This window comes from Equus przewalskii, chromosome 21, assembly GCF_037783145.1.
Source record: "Equus przewalskii isolate Varuska chromosome 21, EquPr2, whole genome shotgun sequence".
Classification (NCBI taxonomy): Eukaryota; Metazoa; Chordata; class Mammalia; order Perissodactyla; family Equidae; genus Equus; species Equus przewalskii.
The window spans coordinates 39,739,609-39,765,406 of record NC_091851.1 but is presented as its reverse complement, the minus strand read 5'-3'; the positions used below and the strand labels follow the sequence as shown (position 1 = coordinate 39,765,406).

The 25,798-nt window shown below is 43.5% G+C and overlaps 1 protein-coding gene across 6 annotated transcripts in view; it reads left to right on the top strand.

Moving 5' to 3' along the window:
• Positions 1-25,798, top strand: part of ZFP64 (ZFP64 zinc finger protein) — a 99,486-nt gene that overhangs the window by 9,435 nt on the left and 64,253 nt on the right. For 3 of the 6 annotated variants that reach the window (XM_070589482.1, XM_070589481.1, XM_070589485.1), the window contains 4 exons: positions 7,345-7,506; positions 8,620-8,682; positions 12,205-12,456; positions 18,230-20,082. In XM_070589482.1, the coding sequence (XP_070445583.1) occupies positions 7,345-7,506; positions 8,620-8,682; positions 12,205-12,456; positions 18,230-19,512 (1,760 nt within the window). In that variant the 3' untranslated portion in view covers positions 19,513-20,082. Of the gene's footprint in view, positions 1-7,344; positions 7,507-8,619; positions 8,683-12,204; positions 12,457-18,229; positions 20,083-25,798 lie in introns of those variants that run through there. The other 3 variants (XR_011531184.1, XM_070589484.1, XM_070589483.1) reach the window with 1 other exon arrangement.

The following is a 25,798-nucleotide window of genomic DNA, read 5'->3' as shown; positions in this document are numbered from 1 at the left end:
TATCAAATGGGCGCAGGAAAGGGCAGCTGTAAGGATTAAATACGTTAATGTGCGTGAAGCACGCGGTATCTGTCGGCCCCATCACGAGAGCCCAGTGAGGGCAGCTTTAGGACTGTTTTGTGCCAGATGCTGGAGCTGAGATCATGGAGATGACAGTGGAGAATTCCAAGCCCACTGGGGAGGACAATTTAGTCGTAAGACACATAAGCCCAGGTGTCTTTTTTTTTTTTTTTTTGAGGAAGATAGCCCTGAGCTAACATCTGCTGCCAATCTTCCTCTTTTTGCTGAGGAAGACTGGCCCTGAGCTAACATCCATGCCCGTCTTCCTCCACTTTATACGTGGGACGCCTACCACAGCATGGCTTGCCAAGTGGTGCCATGTCTGCACCCGGGATCCGAACCAGCAAACCCTGGGCTGCCAAGCGGAACGTGCGAACTTAACCACTGCACCACCGGGCCGGCCCCAGCTCAGACATCTTTGACGAGTACAGCACTGTGCAAAGAGTTAATGGCGTAGATTGGCCCCAACGGGGGAAGCCAGGGAAGAAATTGTGAGTGAGATCAAATGTATGATAGGCCTTGAAAGACTCTTCGGCCTTTGGGAGGAATTTGGTGGGAAGTGGGCATTTCCTAATGGTGGTTTAGAAGTGGGGAAGCTCAAGTTACATCTGATAACAGCAGCTAGAGATGGCACAGGGTGTATGTGGTAGGAGCCATGCTTCAACTTTGGCCTTTATTCTGAAGATGCTGGGGAGCCACTGAAGGTTGTTGAGCAGGTGAGTGACTTAGTAAGACAAACTAATGATTTGCCAGAAGGATCTGGCAATAATAATAATAATAATAGCTAATTCTTATGTAGTGCTTATTATGTCCAGGCACTTTTCTAAGTATTCTATATGAAGTAGTTTTTCTCCACCATCAATTGGGTACTAAGAAGTTTTATCCCCATTTTACCAATAAGGGAGTAAGGCGCGAAGGGGCTAAATAACTTGTCCAAGATGACAGAGCCCGAGAGCAGCAGACCTGAGTCTCAACCCCATGCGACTGGGCTGCAGAATCCGTGCGCTTGACCACTACCTCCTACCCCTTAGCAAAGGCCTCATTGCAGTGTTTCTCAGACTTCCTTGTGCCAAAGAACCATCCGGAGCTTCAGTGAAACACGCAGATACCCAGACCACCCCCCTGGGGTAACGTCTCGGTGGGACGGAGGGACTGCTGAGCCCGTGTGCCTGGGCGGGTGTACACCACACACGTGAGAAGCCTCTGGAAGAGTGCGGAGGCCTTTCCGTTACAGAGAAAAATGGATTGTTTCCTCACGAGGAGAATTCCGGGTTTTCAGTTGGATCGAGGACCCTAAATGTGAATCTTCAGCATGGACAACATTGGAAGAAAACAGCAGTAGATTTGAATATGTGACAATGAAGTACCACCCTTACTCTGTAAAGGTCATTTACAAGTCAATGAGGAAAAAATGAATATTCAATAGAGAAAAAGAGCTAATAGCATAAACAGGCAGTTCAGTAAAGAAGGTGTGTGAATGAATAACAAATGTTGAGAGGGGTTCCTCCTCACCAATTACAAAAGGAATGCAAAGTAAACTTAAATGATCTCATTTTGTCCTGTCAGATAGTCTGTGTGGTAGCCAAGGGAAAGGGGAGAACATAAATTGATTTAGATTTTCCGGAAGGATCTTATAATTATCTATCACCAGGCAATAAAATGACCACGCCATTCTGACGAATTCTTCAGCTTAGAGGACGGTATCCAAAGAAACTAGAGATACGTTAAAAATTCTGGGTAGGTATTACTTATGAAAGTAAATACTTAGAAACCAACTCAATGACAAAGAAATGGGGCTGGTTAACTGTGTGACAGCCAAAATAGAGGAATATTCTGCAGCTGGTAGAAATTGTGTTTTGGATGAAAGATAACATGGCAGACTGCCTTAACATGGTAAAACTTTTTAACCAAAAAGGAGAATAGAAACTGATTGAAGCCATGATCCCAGTTTTATACTTTTAAAACTCTGCATTCAAACAATGTGTTAGCCATGTCCTCCATCGTTGATTCAACAACTGTTCTGAGAGCCCCTGCCCTTTGCCAAGTTCTGTGTCAGGTGCTCAGGGCCAGAGATGCAGAGAATCAGGCATCTGTCTCCACGGGGCCCATCCAGCCAAACGGAGGAGAGGATGGGCATTAAATAATTTCCCAAATAATTATTTAATCACAGCAGAGATGAGTGGTTCAGAGAAAAAGTACAGTATATAATGAGCATACGATGCATGGGTGGATATTGCCCTGTGGTGTCAGCATTGGGCAGCTTTTTTCTCTACATTTTTCTGTACTCCTTAGATTTTCTACTATTAGTGTTTACTTTCCTTTTGAAAAAACAATACATTTTTTGATTGCGAAAAGAAAAGGATTTAAAAAATGGAGCTTTTAAATTGAAGAAGAGAAGGGAGAGGCAAAGAGGGTCAGGGCAGTCTTGGGGTAAAGGAGCTGTGGTTGGTCCGTGTGAGCCCCACAGTGTGAGACTCCCGTGGGTACCAACCTCAGAGCAAGCTTTGGGTTCTCTCTGAAACTTGGGTAACAGACGTGCATTTTAAGCCACGTAGTGACTGAGAAACTGACCCCCTGAGTTGCTGCTGCTGCTGCAGACCAGGCTGAAGGCAACAGACAGGCTCTCGGGTGCACACCTGGACACCCACGAGAGCGGGGGAAATCCCCAGGAGCAGAAAAACAGAAGCGAAAGCCCGCAACAGGTGTGTGAGGCTGCGAGCTGCGGCCGGGGGGAGCCTCACTAAACATGGCACTTGAGTTCAACAGCCAGGGCCAAGGAGGGATGGCGCTGGGCTCTTGTGTAGAGTTAGAGATGAGACCCCCACCTAAAGCAGCGGCCCTTGCTACACCCTCAGTGAAGAGAGCGCCTAGAGAACGTTCTTCACAGGGGCAAGTGGTCCTCTACCAGAAGCAGCTCCCACCTGAGGCTGAGTTGTCCCACCTCTGCGGATCTGGGCTGCCCGGGGTTGTCTCTGCTGCCTTCACTTCTGCTGGGCACTCATATCCCCAAGGCCGATGCCACTCGTTATGTCAAATCTGAAGATGGACTGATGAATACATCCGTTATTGTGTATAATTACTGTAATGCCGGCTGAGAGCTGTCCAGCACTAACCGTGTGCCCAGCTCAGCTCGGAAGTCACTGATCACATCCCCATTTTACTAGGAAAGAGCTGATGAGCAGAGAAGTGACTTGGTCAAGGCCTCATAGCTAGCAAGCCGGGGAGACAGAAGTTAGTCCCAGGTCAGTCTGACTATACACCCACACACACACACACAAACACATCTGGGAATGAGGGGCCACTCCAGCATCAGGTCAAACACCCCAAGGGGCTGAGGCAGCCCCGCGGTGATCAAGGCCTCAAGGCTTTCCCTGGGGTATCTGCAGGTCTCGCTGTTGTCAGGGGATCCTGGAAGGAAGCCGAGTGTGGGGGAGGGCAGGGAGGGCACGACCCTCATAACGCCAGCCAGGGGCCTTCAACAAGACTGGGTGACGATGCCCCAGGCCCCTTTAGTGGCTGTTAAATGCCAGACGCCTGCAACAGAATACTCTTAATAATTATGTGTGTCCACCTTCTCTAGTGAAATGACCCCTTCTCACTGAGGCCACCCCATCAGCCTGCTTGAAATTGCATGCCCCCCAGCGCTCTCTGTGCCCTTCCCTGCTTTATTTTCTCCGTAGCATTTAGCTATATATTTATATTAGCTGTAGAGGATATATTTAGCTGCACCATGCCAACTAGAGTGTCGGCTCCATGGAGGCAGGGTGTCACTGATGTGTTTCCAGTGCCTGGCACACAGGAGGTGCTTAATAAGTACTTTGCTGACTAAACCAATGAGTAATGACAACTGCAATAGCAGTTTTACACGCCTGATCTCTAGTCCTCACAACAGTCCTAGGAGACAGGAATGGAAATTGTCCCCATTCTCCAGGTGAGGAAACTGAGGCTCAAGGAGACAAGACTTAAGAGCCCAAGCTCTTGGGCAACCCCTTTGTGGCCTAAGAGCCATCTACTTGGGGTGACTCACGTTGTGTGTGACTAGCCCCACCCCCACAACAGTCCCTACAGTTGGGTGCCTGTCTCTCATTGCTTCCTGCCACCTCCCCAAGACACCAAGATCACAGGCAACCAAGGCAAAAATAGACCAACGGGACCACGTCCCACTCCTGTGCATCAAAGGAAACAACAGAAGGAAAAGGCAGCCTACGGAACAGAAGGAAATATTGGCAAACCATGTTTCTGGAAGGGGTTAATATCCGGAGTACTCCATTGTTTCCTCTCTACTGGGACTTCCCATGACACAGATGCTGAGGGTCCTGGTGGAGGGACAGGTGGGCGGTTAGGAGAGGAAGCCCAGCCCGTCTCCTGGAGGGTGGGACATCACGGGCTCAGGAGGATGCAGGGCCACACTGACCTCCCGGGAGGACTTCACAAGCTCAGCTGTAGCGAGGGCCTACCCGTTCCCACAATCTCCTACTCCAGTGCCTTCCAGCCTTCTTTTTGTTCAAAAAGTTGTAGAGCAGTTGGGGCTGGCCCCGTGGCCTAGTGGTTGAGTTCTGTATGCTCGGCTTCAGCAGCCCAGGTTTGTGGATTCCGATCCAGAGCACGGACCTACACTGCCCATCAGCCATGCTGTGGCAGCGATCCACATATAAAGTGGAGGAAGATTGGCACAGATGTTAGCTCAGGGCTAATCTCCCTCAGCAAAAAAAAAAAAAAAAAAAGACCAGAAAGTTGGGAAGTCATGAGAGCATGACCAGTCATCCTAGTTTTAGCACTGAACGACCTATGTCCTGGCTAACTCCTCAGTCCCAGGCCAACAAGGACAGTTGATCATTCCTGTTGAGTCTGGTACCCAGTGCCCAGTTCTCTTCAACTGTGGTAGCTAACATTTATGAAGACTGGACCACGGCCACATCCTGGGCTACTGATTCTCTCATTAAACTTTGCAACAACCTCATGAAGTGGGTAAGGTGATTATCCCCACTTACAGGTGAGGGAACTGAGGCTCAGAGAGCCTATGTAACTGGCCTGAGGTCAGGCACAGAGTAAGTGGCTGCACCTGGACTCATATCAATTTGAAGATACATTTTAACATGGATGGAGGTGCATCTTCAAATCAGTGGGATTGCTGTCAGCCAACAGGCAGTCACAAAACAGTTGCCTTTGCGTACCTGTCAACATGACCGCCGTTGATCACATTTTTGTCTTGAGCATACCTTGAGCAGAGGCATGTGCACTTTTGGAACTCCATGTATTGAGTTTAATTGCTGTTGAAAACATCTCCCAAGATACTGCCTGATGATTCAGGCTGAAGGTGAAGAGTAACTGTGACCAGAAAGACCTGAGACAGCAGCGGGGGGTCAGTTTGATATTCATGAAGCAGATGTTTGTTGTTGGAGGAACAGCTCCAGTCCTTGCAAAGCAACAACCGAGAAAGACGGATTCCTTCAATTGGACAAAGCTGGGTTTGGTTTCACCGCTGCGATGTGTGGAAAGGATGGTCCAGCTAGTGGTTCCTAAGCTTGAACATGTCCCAGAATCACCTGGGGGCTCGTTAGAGCACAGATCGCTGGGTCCACCAGTTTCTGATTCACTAGCCTCAGGTGGGGCCCAAGAGTTTGCGTTTGCAGCACATTCCTGGGTCCGTCTAGTGCAGCTGGCCGGGGACCACACTGAGGACCGAGCAGAGCAGTGGAAGCAGGAGCAATAGCTGAATCCCAGAGAGCAGATGAAAACATCTCAACAACAGGCACGTGTGGCTGACTCACGCCTCAGAGAGACTTGGGGTGAAGAAGAAACATCAGTTTGTCAGAATCTGCTGGCTGACATGAAACAAAAGCCGCTTAACTTCCCTCTGCATATTTCAATTGAGAAAAACTGAACCCATGAGTTTACTCTAAGCAAATGCTGGTAGGACCAGGGGTTCTGCGACATGCATCAGAATGATGCTGTCACTGCCAGAGGTGCCCAAGACGGGGAGGCCGGGAGCCTGGGTTTCCTGTCAAATGTCCAAAGAAGTCTAAAAGAGCTCGTTCAATAAATGTAAAATTTCTAAGGAATATCAATATATATAAAATATCTATGGAATACGAAAGCATTGCATCATAATGTGTTTAATTGGCAGCTTTTTGAATTGATTGTACATAAAATAATGGTGCATCTTACAATCAATAACATCTTAGAATCAAAGAAGGATAATATTCGTTGTTAAGAGAAAATATAACTAGCACCTCAACCTGTGACATGAATATTACTGCTTTGGGCAGAACCAAAATAGGTAGTGATGTTAGGTTTGTGTTGACGTAAGTATATTCTGTAAATACAAGGGCCAAAATGTCGAAGGTGGTGCCTCAGTGTCTGAAGTTTGGGAAACAGGATATGACAGTGGGTCTCAAACACATTCGCCCAATGAACAAGCCCCTGTCGGTCAATTTACTCCTTGTTTGAAGCCAAATTTCCATGTGACAAATTACATGTCATAAAGGAAGAAAGAAAATATTTCCAAACCCCAAACCATAAACTTAATGAACAAAGTAGTCACAACATTTTTTATAAGCGGAAAAAAGAAATTTGAGACTGCCTATTTTATCTTTTATAATGACAAAGATAAAGATGATAAAGATGTTTGGTCTCTTTTTTCTTTTTTCCTTAAAACTTCAGTGAGAGTATGAGAATTTTTTTAGGAGTACTTGTTGTAAAGAGTACTTGTGTCTTTAGAGAGTACTTGTAGTTTTGCCCGGAATTCCTTTGATCAGTTTCTTTCTAGTTGGTTAGGATTTTGTGATAAAGCTTATGAAAGTACCCAACATTTGACTGAAATTAGAAAGCCTATGTGGCATAAAGGATAGGGACTTTTTTTGTTTATTCAGTAAATCTAGATTTGGATGGTTTCAGAGCGCTACCTCAACATCTGATTTTCTTGCTCTCCCCTTACAGTTACAGAATGGCTGCCACAGATCCAGGCATCATATCCTCACTCCAGCATGTCCAAAGACAGGAAGTGGGGTAACCAGGGCAGCAAGAATGAGCTTTCCTCAACTGCCTCTCTTTCTGCCCTCAGTTTTGTTTTTTAAATCAGGGAGAAAAGCTTTTGCAGACACCTCCCAGCAGATGTTCTCTAGTGTCTCATTGGCTAGAACAGGGTCACATGATCCCTCCTAAACAGCAAGGGAAACTGGGAAAGCAATCTAGCAGGTTCATTCTCTATAAAGGAAGATAGACAAAGGGAATAGTTGCTGGGTGTTCATATTATGAAAATTTAATCATCCTCATATCTTTTAGTTTCAGCTCCAGAATTTGTTTTTGAACATGGCTATCAAACTTATCTGCCCACGGAAAGCAATGAAAACCAGACAGCCACTGTCATCTCTCTCCCTGCCAAGTCACGTGCCAAAAAGCCCACGGCCCCACCTGCTCAGAAAAGGCTTAACTGTTGCTATCCAGGTAAAGGCAGCATTGTGTACTACGTGTGTAGAGGATGTGACATTTAGCAGGTTCCAGGGCCCTAACTCATGAATTCCTGACGTCGATGTGCCCTAAACCGCCCGACTTAAAAATCAAAGCCCCACAGCATTTACATCATCACCTCTCTGTCCCTCTGTCTCTCTCTGTCTCTCTCTCTCCCTCTCTCTCCCTCTCCCTCTCTCTCCCTCCGCCTCCCTCCCCCTACTCACCACACCTGTGGGCTCCACGACCTGTATACCACAGGCCTTTGACATGGGACTTGTGAGAACTGCAGGGTTTTGTGAATTTTTTTTCCTGTTTCTAGCTTAGGAAGATATTCAGAAAGATTTTTCCTTTCATTTAAAAAAAACTTTTTATTTGGAAGTAATTTCAGACTTACAGAAAAGTTGCAAAAAGAATACAAAAATTCCTGTACACCCGTCATCTAAATTTCCCAAATGTTAGCATATTACCACATTTGCTTCATTGTTCTTTCTATGCATACATATATTTTTCCCTAGTTTTAGAGCAAGTTACAGACGTGATGTCCTTTTACTCATAAATATCTCAGTGTGTATTTTCTAGAAACAAGGAGGTTCTTTTGTATGACCAGAGTACAATCATCCAAACCAGGAAATTAAAATTTACACACTATTATCACACCTACTGATCTTATGAAAATTTTACCAAGTGTCTCACTAATGTCCTTTATATCAAAAGAAAAACATTTTCTCCCCAATCGAGGAACCAATCCATGATCACACATTGTATTTAGTTTTCCTGTGTCTTTAGTTTCCTTTAATCCTAAACTTTTGTCTTTCATGATCTTGACATTTTTGAAAAGTACAGGTCAGTTATTTTGTAAAATCTGCCTCAGTGTGGGTTTGTCTGATGTTTCCTCGTGGTTAGGTTTAGGTTATGCCGTTTGGGCAGGAAGCACCAAGGGATGTTGTGTCCTTCGTGGTGCATCGTATCAGGAGGCACGGGATGGCTATTTGTCCTGTTCCCGTGGGGTTAACTTTCATCGTGTGAGTAAGGAACTTTCTGCCAGGTTTCTTCACTCTCAAGGTACTGTGTTTCCCTTTGCAATTAATCTTTCCTTGCCTTTCCAAGGTTGCCAGTTCAAGACTGCCTATGGCATGAAGGACATGGAGCGTCATTTAAAAATTCACACAGGTAAGTAACATTTCTTTGGCACACGTGCCCAAACACAGGCTCTGTGCTGGGAGCTGGGGATCCAGACACGTCAGACACATCATGCGACACAGAACCTCACTGGCTGTCACGGGAATACAAATACAAATTCAGTAAAAACAAGATGTTGTTTCTACACATGATTTTGGCAGAAGATGCATAAAGCAATAAAATCCAGTGCTGGAACACATAGGAGCAAATTTGCCAGTGGAAATGTGGACTGCTACAGCAGCCGATTAATGTGCCAGGATTAGGTAAAATTTAGATGCCATATTCTCCACATTTTGAGGAGATGATCCTATAAATGTGTGCGTGCGTGTGAATGTGTGTAATGCTTGGGAAAGAGGAAGAAGGGGAAAGAAGAGTAACTTTTCTGTGTCTTTCCATCGTATCATTGGATATAGTGAGTGTGCGTTATTTGTGCAATTTGGAAGGGGAAATTTAATAAATAAATACTTTCTTTTTAAAGAGAGAAAAGGATTAATGTATGGAAAATGAAGAATGTGATTATTTCCAGTGATTTTGATTTTCTTTAGTATAGTATTTTTATGTCTCTCAGATTTTCTGCATGGAGAAGGAATTGCTTTTAGACTATTTTTAACAAAATGTTAGAACCTCATCATTTAAATGATACAGACGTGTAAATTCAAAGAGTATAAACGTGTCTAAGGTGGGGACACACTGAAATTTGCCTTGGGCATCACTGATGGCCCAAAGCCTGCTCTTTAGCCCCAGCCTTTGGAAGGTGAACTGCCCCGCAGTTATCTCGTATATTCCTTGGCCGTGGCCAGTGACCGCCTTCTTGCAGGGGATCGTCATATCTGTTCAGCCTCACAGTGGCATGTCATTTGGATTTACTCTAATTATCGAACTATTAGGTTATTTCAAGTTTCAAGTCCTGGTAAGCATTCTTGATGTAACAAGCAGTGGATCTCTCCGTGTGGGTTTCATCTGTTGAAGTTCCATCGGTCAAGCGTAGCATTTTGATCATTGCAAGAGTAAAGTGCTGTAATTATTAATGATGATTGGGAACCATTATAAAAATATTAGTGAGGACAATGACCTTAAGTCCACTTCTGCAAATCTTCCGAAAGCATCTTCTACACACAGTTGGCCAAGCTTGCATTTGTAGCTAGTTTCTGGATAACCACAGCGTCTCCATCATCTTCCAGATGGACAGTTGACAGGAGGGTGTCCTTCCCTTAGTTACTTTCCGAGAGAAGGGTGTGACCCCAGGACAGCAACAACAATAGGGCTCTTTACCAGCAGAGCTCACCGAAAACCATCCCGCTTCACCATCATCCAGCATCAGCTCAGTGTTTTAAATACACAGGATGGCGACCACGGGAGCTATTTGGCAGCTGACAATACTGAGAAATTCTTGTTCGTGGATTTTTAAATTTGACTACTAACATTTTTAATATTAAAATTATAATCTTTTGGGGCCGGCCCGGTGGTACAGCAGTTAAGTTTGTACATTCTGCTTTGGCGGCCTGGGGTTCACCGGTTCCGACCCCGGGTGTGGACCTGTGCACCGCTAATCAAGCCATGCTGTGGCAGACTTCCCACATATCAAAAATAAAGGAAGATGGACATATATGTTAGCTCAGGGCTAATCTTCAGCAAAAAGAGGAGGATTGGTGGCAGATGTTATCTCAGGGCTAATCTTCCTCAAAAAAAAATTTTTTGTGAAGAATTATAATCTTTAATACACTTTTAGATGTAGTCTTAAATGCCAGATGTTTATCCTATAATGATAGTGATCAACTTTGGCTGACAGTTGATATTAGCGCTTGGCTATTTAGGATTTGGCCAAAATACGTATTTGATATATAAAGTGAAAAGTGAAAATTCTGACTCGCAGACCACTTCCTTCTTAATCTATGCCCAGAAGTCACCAATCTTAGTGGTCTACTGTGTCTCATTCTTAAATTCTGGCAAGCCCATACCAGGCCTAAAAACACACAGTTTGCTTTTTCCATTTCTTATTAAGTTAATATTGTATGCACTGCGACTTGCTTTTTTCCATTTACTGTTGGACATCTTTCCACATCAGTGTGTGCATATCTATTTCATTCTGTTCAATGGCCAAGTAGGGAATTGGTTAATTTATGGTACATTCATACAGTGAAATACTTCAGCCTTAAAAATCACGTTACAGATATTTAATGATGTGAAAAGATGATCAAAATTACTTTGTGGGGCTGGCCCAGTGGTGTGGTGGTTAAGTTCACACGCTCTGCTTCAGTGGCCCAGGGTTCGCTGATTCAGATCCTGGATGTGGACCTACACACCACTCATTAAGCCATGCTGTGGTGGCATCCCATATACAAAATAGAGGAAGATTGGCACAGATGTTAGCTCAGGGCCAATCTTCCTCAAGCAAAAAGAGAAAGATTGGCAACAGATGTTAGCTCAGAGCCAATCTTCCTCACTAAAAAAAGAAAAAAATATATTTTAATTATTTTGTGCAAGAAAGTAGTCAGTGGAGAAACAGTGGTGCATTTGGCTTAGAAAGCAAGACCATCTGGGTTCTAATCCCAGTTGTGGAGAGAATTCAATAAAGTCATTCATAGGCACAGTGCCTTTCAAAGGCGAAGTGTTTAATTTGATGTTAGCCAACATAGTTTTTGTACCAAAAAAAGTACACAAACACAAAAATAATTGGAAAAATGTCCATCAAAATATTAGCAGTTGTTCCTGGGTGGCAAGTCGTGATGTGTGTCAGTGAGGTACAGGTTATGGTGCTGTAAGAAAGAAACCCAAACCCCAGCTCAGACCAGGTGGAGCTTCTGTCTCTCTCACACACCTGTTCAGAGGGGAGCAGGTGGTCTGGAGCAAGAAAGTGGCTCTGTCGATGAGATCGTGCCGGGACTTAAGTCTCGTCTGTGTCATTACAGTACGTCATCTGACGTCCTCCACCATCTGCAGGTGCGATGCCCTCTCCTGCCTGTCCACCCCCACACCTTGGGTTTACAGCTGTTGAGAAGGAGGGAAAGAGAAAAAGTAGAAGGCAAGCAGTTTCCTTTCCAAGAGGGACACACTGACCTTCTCGCCATTTCCTTGACGAGCACTTCATCGCAGAATCACCTCGCTGCAAGTGAGGCTGAGAAATGCCATCTTTAGCAGCTCAGCCACGAGCCCTCCTAAAACTTAGGGATTCTGAGCTTTAGGGCGAGTCTGTTGTGAAAAGGAAAAAGGAGGGAACGGATACAAGACACAATGAGCAGTTTCTTATTGTACTTAGCTGTACTTTAAAATTTTTGAGTTGCCTTCTATTTTTAATTAATAAAGAATTCATACTCATTGCAGGAAAAATAAGAAAACACCAGTAAGCAAAACAGAAAAATAAACTCCCCCTCTCCCAGGCTGTTAGCTCTTTGCCAGTCATCCATCTAAATAGCCTTTGGTGATTGTGTATTACTCTTTTCACAAGGCAGTGGGAAATAAGTGTTCTTCTTTTTAACTCTTGTTTCCTGATCCCATCTGTGTGCGTGTTTGAAGGAGACAAACCCCACAAGTGTGAAGTCTGTGGCAAGTGCTTTAGCCGGAAGGACAAGCTGAAGACCCACATGCGGTGCCACACGGGTGTGAAGCCCTACAAGTGTAAGACCTGCGACTACGCGGCTGCCGACAGCAGCAGCCTCAACAAGCACCTGCGGATACACTCCGACGAGCGGCCCTTCAAGTGCCAGATCTGCCCCTACGCCAGCCGCAACTCCAGCCAGCTCACCGTCCACCTCCGATCCCACACAGGTCAGTCCCTCGCATCGCTCTCACTCTGTGCTCCCCATTTCCTAGTGCTTAAATCATAAGCACCTTAAAGCGTTTAGTCACAACACAAGCAAATGAACTGGGGGCGTTTGGTCATCCCATTGTTTGCCGTTTTGCTTTTCATCTGCCCAGAAGTACCTTTCTCAGTAAAATAGGAAAAAAACATCAAGTTTATAACTTTACATATATCTTGCGTAACTTTATAACTTTGGCACTGCTGAGGTATGTAATCCAGGTGGTGCGCTAAATGAAATAGACATGCAAACAATGCATTTTTAATAAATTTCTCCATAATGTACGGTTAGGCCTTTCAGCCATTTTTAAAGTATAATTTGATTAGTTCAGCATGGGAGAGCTTGATCGAAAAACTCAGCAGAGTAGGTAACTCAACAAATTATGTATATTTTTCTTTTGGCAAGTATATCAGTTAGCTATTGATGCAATGATGCTGTGTAACATCCACCACAAAACCTCAGTGGCATATTATAATAAGCATTTATTGTTCACATATTTCGGGTCAGCAGGGGGGTGGCTGGACACTCCGTTGATCTTGGCTGGGCTTAATCCTATATATGGGGAAGGCTGGGTCTCCACTGAGCTTGGCTAGGGATCTCCTGGCTGGCCAGTGGCCTTGGCTCAGGCAGTCTGGCTCTGCTCCACGTATTTCTCATCCTCCTTCTGGGACCACTGGGCTACCCTATGCTTGCCCTTCTCATGACAGTGGCAGAGGTACAAGCAAGCGTGCCCCAGTGTGTAAGCCCATTTCAAGCCTCTGCTCGCATTAAGTCTGCAAACATCCCCTTGGCTAAAGCAAGTTATATGGGTGGGCCTGGTGTGAAGGGATGGGGCTGAGCTCACCAACAGTGTGAGGTCACCGCAAGGTTACACGGCAAGGCAAGAGATACGAGGAGGGGTAAAGAATTGGGGCCATTTTTGCAAATAACCATAGTTTACCCCACCATTATTCACATCTCTCTGATATGCAAAATGCATTCACCACCTCCTAAGACCCCCACAAGGCTCATCCAATCATAGGCTCAGGCTTAAAGACCAGGGTCCTGTGATCTCCATCAGGTCTGGATATTGCTTCTCTTGACCTAGAGACCCCTAAAGTAAAAAGACAGATTGTTCATCCCCACACTCCCAACGTACAGTGAGGAAACAGAGCCAGGATCGTTATGATAATCCTGGTATTTGAAAGGGAGACACTTGGCAGTCACTGGTCCACAGATTTCTGAACTCCCTTTGGGCAGAGGTTCCCAGGTCCCCCCATGTTGGAGACAGCGAATATTTCTTGATTAGGCCTTGCCTCAGCTCCCTGGTTCTTGACTCTGTCCACGGGAGCATGCTTTCCTTCACCGTCCTTAGCCACTTCTGAAAAGGACTGGAAAATGTACCTCTGAGAAACTTTCTTCACCTGCTTCCTGCCTACTGAACGTTGGGGATCTTTTTAGATTTTGTTTTAATCTAGGCTGGTGACAGCTTTGCTGGTAGAGCTATCTCAAAAACTTGGTGAGTTTCCTGTGTGTCAATGTGCCAACAGCCACACCTGCAATTCTTTTGGAGACTTGCCTCTCCCCTAAACCCAACTACAGGCACTTTCAGCCTATAACTTTCTGTGGGTCGAATCCTTTGAGACTCCTAGGAACCTTGTCCAGCTGAGAAAACCTACTTGGCACCAGCTTAATTCTTTTGGAGATTTTAACAAAGCCTTACATTCACACCCCTCATTTCTCATTCAGTTTTCCCTCTGAGACCAGTTCCCTGAATATGATCTTTGTCCCCAGGCTTTTGTCTTACTTTGAAAACCTTTTGCTGGTGGAGATGAGAATCTTTATCCAAGCCAGCACATCTTTGATTTTCTATATTCTCTCTGAATTCCGCTTAGAAAATGGTCAGTTTTATTTTTAGTTTGTCTCTTTCTTGTCGTACTTTTATCATATGCAGCTTGTAAGACTTCCACCGTTCTGTCCGGAATTAATCTGTATGCTCAAATCCAAAATTCAGTAGATATGTTTTCAGTCTTCTGAGTTACTGCAGGAGATAGTTTTACCAATTGTTTGCCATTAAATAGTGTGAATTGCCGTTTTTCCAGCCTCTACCTCCTAACACATCCTAAAGCCAAAGCTACGTATTTCAGTTTTCTGTTATGGCAGCACCTCACTCCTAGATACCAGTATCTGTATCAGTTATCTATTGTCAAAATAATGCAATGTAACAAAACCCCCCACAAAACCTCAGTGGATACAACAAGATGCCTTTTCTGTTCACGCATTGGGGATCAGCTTGTTGTCGTCTGTGCAACTCTGCTGCTCTTGGCTGGGCTCACTTACAAGTCTGAGGATCTACCAGCTGTGGGCTGGCCGTGCACTAGCCTTGGCTGAGGTAATCCAGCATTGCTCCACGTATCTGTCATCCTCCTCCTGGGACCAGTGGGCTAGGCCAGGCTTGACCGTCTCATGGCGTTGGATGACAGAGGCACAAGTGAGCAATCCCAAGGCACAAGTCCATTTCAAGCCATTACTTGTATCACGTCTACTTAACATACCATCAGCCAAATCCAATGACACAATTGAGTCTATTAGCGGGGGTCATGGCAGGTCATTCCGCCCCTGTCAGGAGAGCATACCTAATCACATACATGGCAGAGGCCATGGCTTCACGGAGGGATGGGAAGTGGGGATATTTGGGGACATTTTTGTAATCTCCTACAGCAAGTTAAGACATTGGCATAACTGATGCCCAACTGATTTTCTTTGGAAATGTCCCGCGGCATAAGATAGAGTAGCTGAGGGATTCATTCATGAAAGGTGTTGAGAATCATTTTGACTCGTAAGGATAAACTTACCATTTATAGCAGCATCCTTAAATTGGTCTGGAAAAGGTGCATTTTCTAAAAATTTAAACATGTTCCCGTTATGCATCGTCTCCATTGAATGTTCGTTTCCCTTGTATAAATTGTGGCATGGCGCTTATAAAATTTTACAAACAGTAAAATTAATAGGATCTTGGTTTTGCCCTTCCATTGACAGCTACATGGTCAGTTGTCTTAGGAGCAACCTAAACCCAAGAAAGATCTGTCAGCTTAAATATTTATCAGTCACTTATTCATTCAACAACATTCATTAACTCCCCACTATGTACTGGACACTGGGGATCGGCGGGCAGAAACGAACATAGTCGTTAGCTTTAGACAGATACTGTTACTGACCAGTATGCCTCATTTAAGAAGTAACTAGGGGCCAGCCCAGTGGCATAGTAGTTAAGTCCACATGCTCCACTTCAGCGGCCCAGGGTTCATGGGTTCAGATCCTGGCTGCAGACCTACACACGGCTCATCAAGCCATGATGAGGCAGTGTCCCACATACAAAATAGAGCAAGACAGGCACAGATGTTAGCTCAGGGCCAATCTTCCTCAGCAAAAAGAGGAGGACTGGTGGCAGATGTTGGCTCAGAGCTAATCTTCCTCAAAGAAAAAAAAGTAAATAAATGGTTAAAGGGAAAAAAAAGGTGATGATGAAAGGATTTAAAACCCTTGGCTTTCATGTCAGAAAGTGTTGTTAAGCTCTGCACCTCAGCTCTGAGATTGGTTATCTGGTGTTTCTGGGTTTTACCTCTGCTGATTGCTAAAAGGAGCAAAAAATTTGTCACTAATTTGGGCAGGGCTGTAACTGGAAAACCTAGTAGGACATTTGTTCTGGAGCAGAGACTCTTACTCTGGGTCCATAGACACCTCCACCCAGGGATCGCTGAATAGAATTTAGGAGGTCCATGAACTTGGACGGGAGGACAGTTACGTCTTCATTTTCACTAACCGGTACTGAAATGTGGTGTGTCCTTCCCCTTATGAAAATAGGCAGCCCATCTGCTAACAGTGCCTGTGAACACGTCGCCAGGAGGAATCACAGATCTTTTCCTAACAGTTGTTGCAGCGAGATCAAAATATCCTCTACGCTCTTCTCGATTTAGAAACGATTGTAGTGACCGACCCGCCGTGAGATCTTGTTATTTAACGCATGAATCCAGCACACGTTGCCATAGCACAAATCTTTTTCTTTTAATGTTTTAGCAACTCTTTCCATATAATTGGTTTCCTTTGTATTCCTGTTGAATTTTAGTTTAGTTCACTTTGTGCATTTATACAGTATCCTGAGAAAGTTTCCATGGGTTTCACGAAACCAGGAAAAAGGGGTCAGTGGCATAAAAAAGGGTTAAGAACAACAGTCTAAGGCAGAAGTTAGCAAACTTTCTGTAAAGGGCCAGATAGCAAATATTTTAGGCTTCACGGGCCATACAGCCTCTGTCACAATTGCTCACCTCTGCACTTGTATTGTGACAGCAACCATAAACAACATAGGAACAAATGGGCGTGGCTGTATTCTGGTAAAACTTTATTTACAAAAACAGGCTGTGGGCCCACAGGCTATAGCTTCCCATTCCTTGTTCTGGAGTTTAGTTTAGTTTAGTCTGCATAATCTCAGTGGTGTTTAGTCATACAAAGCATTGGGTTTGGGCTTCTCCGTTTTCTAGAGGCTTGTTAAATTTGTTCCCTGCCATCTTTAATTGCATTTATCAAGCAGCACATGGTGGTGTTGTCGGCCTTATACCAGAAAGCCGGATCACAATCCCACTCTTGAGTTTATGGCCTAAGAAAGTGAACATCGGTCACATGAACAGCTAATTATGCAGCATCTGAGAATACCAGCTTTGGAGTCAGCCTGGCTTGGAATCCAAGCTCTGCCACATACTACTGGGTGACCAGGAGCAAGTTATGTCGTCTCTCTAGGCGTCAGACTCCTCATTTGTACAATAGTGTCTAGAACAATATTGATAATAGTACCCACCTGGTGGGAATGTTGGGAGCATCAAATGAGACCATTCTTGCGGAGTGCTCAGCAGAGCGCCTGCCATCCCAGAAGCAACTGAAGAATGTTAGCTGCTGTTACTCTGTTGCTTAAGCAATATTAAAATGGGCGGGGTCACCAATTTGCTTGAACTCTCAGTGCCTTAGATAATCTGGACTTGCCAGTCACTGACGAATCCTATTTGGAATATCACGTCCAGTCAGATGTTTGCAATTTCACTTTTCCTGCTCATCTGTCAGTGAATATGAGTTTTAAAAAACAAAATCAAAAGCAGCTGGATTTTGTAACTTCACAAGTAAAGAACGCAGCTGGCAGTGAAGGATAAATACATTCTGTGCAATAAACACGTCTTTATTAATAAAAATCTGCATGAAGTATAAGCTGGGCGTTTCAATCATTGTAAAAAGAATATTCTGATGAGTGAGCATGAAGTTGACTGATGGCAACATGTGTCCTTCAATCTGTTACAACACGTAACTCAATCAAAATCAACGGATTATGCAAAACTGTACAACGGTGAACGATTAACTAGCAGAGTGGGCACATTAACTCTATGAACGATAGCTTGATTGTTTTAAAGAATATACTAAGTAGATTCACAGATCTTATTTTCACTGGGACAATTAAATAGCTCTTTTCAGGCTCCGTTTTTCTTCTGGGTTTTGTAACGGTGGTGGCGCACCAGAAGCACGTGGTGGCGGTTTAGGTTTGGGGAAAGAAGAGAAGCCCCCGACCCCCCTTTTCTTCCTCCCAGGGGCTCCTAGGAGCTGCATTTAGAAGGTCTCCACCCGCCTGCCTTGGTTTAAGCGATTTTCTGGTGTGTGCTTCGGGGGGATCCGCTGTGATTGTTGCCTGCCTGTTCTTATGGAAACTCACCTTGTGTTGACAGGGGACGCCCCCTTCCAGTGCTGGCTCTGTAGCGCCAAGTTCAAAATCAGCTCGGACTTGAAAAGGCACATGCGCGTGCACTCGGGGGAGAAGCCTTTCAAGTGCGAGTTCTGCAATGTCCGCTGCACCATGAAGGGAAACCTCAAGTCGCACATCCGCATCAAGCACAGCGGGAATAACTTCAAGTGTCCGCACTGCGACTTCCTGGGTGACAGCAAAGCCACCCTCCGCAAGCACAGCCGGGTACACCAGTCGGAGCACCCCGAGAAGTGCTCCGAGTGTAGCTATTCCTGCTCCAGCAAGGCCGCCCTGCGCATCCACGAGCGCATCCATTGCACCGACCGCCCCTTCAAGTGTAATTACTGCAGCTTCGACACCAAGCAGCCCAGCAACCTGAGCAAGCACATGAAGAAGTTCCACGGGGACATGGTCAAGAACGAGGCCTTGGAGAGGAAAGACACGGGCCGACAGAGCAGCCGGCAGGTGGCCAAGCTGGACGCCAAGAAGACTTTCCACTGTGACACGTGCGATGCCTCGTTCATGCGGGAGGACTCGCTCCGCAGCCACAAGAGGCAGCACAGTGAGTACAATGAGAATAAGAACTCGGATGTGACCGTCCTACAGTTTCAGATCGACCCCAGCAAGCAGCCCACCGCGCCCCTCACTGTGGGGCACCTCCAGGTACCCCTCCAGCCCAGCCAAGTGCCCCAGTTCAGCGAGGGGAGAGTCAAAATCATCGTGGGGCATCAAGTGCCCCAGGCGAACACCATCGTCCAGGCTGCGGCTGCTGCGGTGAACATCGTACCACCCGCGTTGGTGGCTCAGAACCCGGAGGAACTCCCAGGGAACGGCCGGCTGCAGATCTTGCGCCCGGTCAATCTGATCGCCTCTCCTCAGTCCTCTGGGTGTCCAAGCCAGGCAGGCGCGATGACCCAGCCAGCTGTCCTGCTGACCACTCATGACCAGACTGACGGAGCCACTGTGCACCAGACTCTCATCCCCACAGCCCCGGGGGGCCCCCAGGAAGGCTCTGGCAGCCAGACTTTCATCACCAGTTCGGGTATTACTTGCACTGACTTTGAAGGCCTTAACGCTCTGATTCAGGAGGGGACAGCTGAGGTGACCGTGGTGAGTGACGGAGGCCAGAACCTTGCCGTGGCCGCCACCGCTCCGCCTATATTTTCCTCTTCTTCCCAGCAAGAATTACCCAAGCAGACTTACTCCATCATTCAAGGAGGAGCCCACCCAACTTTGCTCTGTCCAGCAGATTCTATACCAGACTAGTACTTAAAAAAGCAAAAGACAGGGGAAAAAAGGAGTGACAAAAAAGAGATCATAAATAGAATTCTCTAAGAGGTTTGCTCTTAATGTTTTTTAAGGACTGTCGTGAGCCGTTGTCCACCCCCCACCCCGTAATAAATTGTAATTTTATACTGCTTACTCTAATTTTTTAACGCTGTAATAACTTTGAGACCACCTCTGACCCGCCACGTTATAACTGTTGTAGAATCTTAAACATTACCAAGATGATTCCCATGAGGGTCTGGAATTAAATGCGTTGAGTAGTGACTACATTTGTTTGTTTCCAACTTGATTTTGCAACTCTTATAATAAAGGTTTTTCCCACCTCATTCAATTTGTGTAGCAGATGGTACTTCCCAGCCTCTTTCAGTCCCCATTCTGAAATGCCCCCCAGTTTCGGGTATTCGTGTTTTCGTACGTGGATACAAACCTATTGGCACGAAGGACCATTTTCTACATAATGTTACATGGATATTTGACCCCCCATGAAAATGTGTAGTGCTAATAAGCAAAAATGGAGAGGTTTCCTAATAAATTGTTACATGACTACAATATACTGAATGTTAATGATTCTTTACAGTCATGATATAATTTGGGATGGAGGGGGTGTGAATTATCATATAATTCAAGAGAACTTGGAGAAGCAAAGGTTTTTAGTCCTCACTCAAATATTATACAAACGACTTACCTCGTTAACAGTCAACAACTCCGTATGTGTGGCGCCTGAAGTGACCCAACAGTTGTTTTCATTTTGAAACTTCAGACTCACGAACCTGACATTTCTGTTTGGATGCAAATATGATGCAAGTTCCTGCGCACCTTTAGGACAGGGTGTCCTAGGATGCCATTGTTTTATATTAATATATGTGCAATCCCAGGGTCCAGACGAGTGCGACTGGAAAAGCACCTAGGTTTTTCCAAAGCATAGGCTATATTGAAAAGATGGAAATTAAAATTTTGTTGTTTTGAATTGAAATGCTGTTTTATCAGTAGGTGGCGCCAGAGAGCGCACTAGAATTACCCGTTTATACCCGAAGACATGAGCTAGAGTCCTAATCGCTCTGATTTCCAGCCTCTGGCCTGATCTTCAACTCGTGCTGGGCTCTTAATAAATCATGAGTGAGTGAAACCTGCTCTCACAGGGTCAGCAACGATTGGTGAGGAGGGGAGGTTACTCTTGTGAAAGAAGCATATTTAAAATGTTATGAGAACATAGAGATACATTTTTACCAGAGTTGCCACCACTTTTATTCTTCCCTAATGCAAACTTATTTAATTAAAATTCTCATGCAGATCAGCTCCCTTTCACATAAATACATGATTTTCACTTTTTTTTGTGTGGAAGATTAGCCCTGAGCTAACATCTGCTGCCAATCCTCCTCTTTTTGCTGAGAAAGACTGGCCCTGAGCTAACATCCATGCCCATCTTCCTCTACTTTATATGTGGGACGCCTACCACAGCATGGCTGTGGCACCCGGGATCCGAACCGGCAAACCCTGGGCCACCAAAGCGGAACGTGCGAACTTAACTGCTGCACCACCTGGCTGGCCCCATGATTTTTCACTTTTTTACAGTAATAACAAACCAAGGAAATATACAAGATGGTGATGCTGGAAACCTTGAGGGTTGCCTGCCGGAAATGGAGAGTCCACTTCCTTTAAGAAATAGATGAAGAGTTACAACTCGGCTTTGTCGCCTTTCTTTGACCCTTAATGTTTGAATACAAGTCTGATAACTCGCTGTGTTTTCTTTGCCAGGATTTCTTTATTTCCATATCGGCATTAGTAATAATGAGCCATTAACTATGGTTTGGTAAGAAATTGAAAAGGCTTACAGTGTGTGTATGTTAGTATTTTAATAATTTCATTGCTTTAGAATTATTGCTTGTAGCTCTTTAGGAAACTCTTCAGCGACTGCATTTTAGCTGGGGAACTTCTATTGTCACAAACCTGTTTTCTACATCTTTCTTCCCAGAGTGCCCTCCTTTTCAACTTTGAAAGGATTTTTTTCCTGATTATGAATGTAATGTGTATTCAAGGTAGAAAATAATGGGAAACATATTAAGAAAGAATTGAAGGCACTAACAATTTTACTACCCAGTGTAAACATTGTAGCCACTTTGAATAGGCGTCCTTCTAATCTCTTCTCCTGTGCTTATGTATGAATGTTTTCCACTCCAGTTATACGGTTGGGGTTGAATTGGGCATACTTTTTATATGCTGTATTTCTTTTTGTATTTTATATCTCCACCTAGCTGCCGCCCTCCCTATCTACATAGACACGTGCATACACAGTCATGCATATACATACACACTGTGCATATTTGGATTTTTGTCTTTACAAACTACAACAGCAAAACTTGTTCCTTGCAATAAACTGTTTACAGAATTATACAAAAAGCACGTCAGTAGTCTTCAGCCCTTCCTATCCTAACCCCACCCAAGGTAAGTAATATTAATTGTCCCTGTGTTCATACCAACATACATAGATTCCAAAGACAGCACGGACAGGGCTTTTTTCCTATTTTTGTAGTAGATGTGTCACACTATGTCCATTTCTCTGCAACTTGCTCTTATCCCGTTTATTAACAGTGCTGTGGGGCAGTACGGCTATCCCTAACTTTTTAAGCAAAAAGTAGTAGTATGAATATGCCAAGCTTTATCAACCATCACCCTATTCATGCATATTTAGGTTGCTTTTGTGTTTGTTTACCATGACAGACTGCCGCAGTCAACGTCTTACATAATTCCTCATATTCGGCTGTGCTTTCGGCATTTCAACGTTTCCATAGTTTGTACTTGCATAGACTCAGATCACTTTTTCAAAATGGTAGCCTCATCTTTGGTGGGGGCTCCAACTCTTGCCATTCCTGGGTATTATCAATCTTTGAAGTTTTGTCAGTCTGATGAGTGAAATGATTTATCTGCTCTTTGTGCGTTTCCCTAGGTGGTGTTTTGATCTGCATCTCTGTGGCATCTCTGCATAGACTTGTTGATCATTTGCATTGTTCTCGTCTATGAACCTTTAACTCATACTCCCTTATTTTTCTCCTTGGGTTGTTGGGAACTTGGGGATATGAACGCCATGTCTGTCACCTGTTGCTGAGTTTCCTCCCTTCCTGTCATTTGTCTTTTCACTTTCCTTGTGGTGCTTTACCACGTGAAAACAACTCTTTTTATGCAGTCGGTTTCTTCTGTTGCTTCATTTGTAGCTCCTGTGTTTTCTAGGGAAGTCCCCTCTTCCCCTGAGATAGGTTTTTTTCTTTAATATTTTTATTGTTTGTTTCTTTTTAGTTAGCGTCTTACTGCAGCAAGAATTCATATTTACATATGTGTGATACCAGAGTTTGCCTGCCCACATAGACCAGGGCCATTTGTTACATAACATATTATTTTCCTCCAAACTGAAATCCTAATTTCACCTTTAGATGAAGTTCCCAAATACACTTGGATCGATTTCTGGAATCTCTGTTTTGTCCCACTGATCTTTCTAGCTTCTCTGGTTTGCCAGCATCACATATTTTATTATATTAGCATTAAGCTAAGCTTTTGTATCCTTTAGACTTACAAAGTTTCCCCCAGCTATTCTTTTCCAAAATTTTCTTAGCAATTCTTAGATATATTCATTTTTCCAAATGAACTGTCATGTTATCCTCCTCCAAAAAGAAAATCTTTTGAGGATTTTGATTAAAATTGCATCAATGTGATATATGAACTTATAAAAAGAATGTTTTTTTAAAACTGTTAAACCTTCCACCCAAAAACCTTTATTCAAATCCTGTTGTAAACATTATTTGATAAAATTATATAGTTTTCTTCATATATAATCTATTCTTATTATATAAGGCCTATATTTTATGATGTAATTTTATTGTAATTATAAATAAGATTTTTTCCATTTTAAAACAGTTATTTGTTGCAATCACAAAGAATAGCTCTATTTGTATATTTGTGTATATTGGACTACCTTAGTGAAAAATTCTTGTTAATTGACAATAAGTGTATATTAGAAACTCTTGGTCTCTGATGAACTTGATTTATGCTGGTTATGATACAGCCGTCTCATTGCCAGGTTGTTTTCTCTCTTCCCCTGCAGTATTTATACTCTTAGTTTGTTTTCTTGTCCAACTGCATTAGCTGGAGCCTGCAAACGATGGTTGATCCAGCTGCATCCTCATTGCATCTCTGATGTTAATTTGAATGACTTTAGAATTTCCCAAGTTCATGTGATGTGCACTGCTCCTTTGAGGGGTGGTTTTTATAGTTCTTAGGTCATTTTCTTCTCCTCTAGTTTTTACTTAGAGTTTTTATCTGAGTGGGTTGCTGAATTTTATCAAGTATCTTTCGACGTTAACTATTTGGGTTTTGCACCTCACCATGCTGATGTGGTGAATTAGGGTAGGACATAGCCTGGCACTGAATCACCCTGCGTTCCGGAAGCAAACCTTCTTGGTCGTGTGGATAATTCTTCGAATACTTTGCTGGATCTCATTTACTAGTAATTTATTTGACATTTTTACACCTATCTGCATAAGTGCAATTGATCTCTAGTTTTTTTTGTGCTCTGTCTGATTTTTGCCTCTTTGTTCATTTTAGGTTATACTACTCTGAAAGTAAATTGGGGCTCTTTCCTTCTTTTTCAGAGACCAGCAATAATTTGAGTATCTCAGGAAGTATCTGTTTATTATCTGGGCTGATGAACATCTTTAACAAACTTTCCAATTTTTTCTGTAATTCCCAGTCTGTTCATCTTTTAGATCTCATTTGGATCAATTTTGGTAATTTATATTTTACAAAAGAAAAAAATCATTCATTTCCCTCTAAATTTTCAAATCTGTAACCCTATAATGCTATTTAACATTCTCCTAATATTATTTTAAAATCTTTGGCGTTTTCTTAGTAGTAATTAGTGATACTAATTAGTAATTAGTAATTTTCTTATTACTGTTGGTTTTTGGCGGGGGGGGTTGTATTTTCAGTCTTCTCCTTAGGTAGTTTGCTAAGAGTTTATCTTTTTTATCATTTGCATAAAAATAAAAGTAAAGCTTTTCCTTTTATTTATTCCTCCTCTACCCCCTTCCATTTTATTCATTTCAGCTTTTGTCTTTCATCTTTATTCTTTCCCCTGCTTTTCTTTCTGTTTATCTTGTGATTCTGATTTCCTGTGTTTACTTATTTTCAGCCTTTAATAATAAATGAATGTAATGCATCTATTTTCCATTCTAAGCTCACCTATGTTAAAAGATAACTTTATTTTGCTGGATAAGATTCGCCCTGAACTAACATCTGTTGCCAATCCTCCTCTCTCTTTTTTTCTCCCCAAAGCCCCAGTACATAGTTGTATATTCTAGTTGTGAGTCCTTCTAGTTTTTCTGTGCGAGCCACCACCACAGCATGGCTACTATAGACGAGGGGTGTGGTTCCATGCCCGAGAACCAAACCCAGGCTGCCAAAGGACAGCATGCCAAACCTTAACCACTGGACCATCAGAGCTGGCTCAAAATAGAATTTTTTAAAAAGTTAAAACTGTGACTGTCCTACAAATGTAAAATGAACATGTGTTAGAGATTTTATTTAACTCATTATGTAATGAGGATCAGTAAGATGTTACTACAGGTTTGAGGAGAATTCAACGAATGCATACTTACACAGGCAATCAGGAATGCTGAAATGAATTTACAGACATGCAAAACGGGTCAGTATCTCCAGGGCAATAATCAGTTACATTCCACCAGATGAAGTCTGTTTGCATTCCTGTGGACAAGCTATTTGCGTTATTATATGTTTCCATAACTCACAAAGTTGTAAAATATCTCAAAAACAATGAAAGGCACTCACTCCTCTAGAATCAGATAACCCAGAGCTGGGAACTGCCAGGACACTCAGGATTCTTTTTTGCCTATTTCAGAGTCTTTCAAACATTTTCATGACATCCATATTCCTATAGATTTTTATATAAAATGTGCTTCTTTGATAAATTTCTACATGCTTTGTTATTTCAGGTTTATGGTTATTTCAGGTTTCAGGTTACAGTGGGTGGGTTGGTTTGGTGGGTGGGAAGATAGAATCTGAGGGTTATATAAAGTTATATATACGTTTCTTATTTTTCAAGTAGTTACAATTTGTGAAACTAATTTTGATTTTTGGTTTCTGATATTCATGGGTTTTGGTCTGAGAATGTGACCTGTAAAATAATATGCTTTTTATAATTTATTAGTTTTCTTCATGGCATGTACCTGACCAGTTTTTGAAATGCCTGATGGTTATC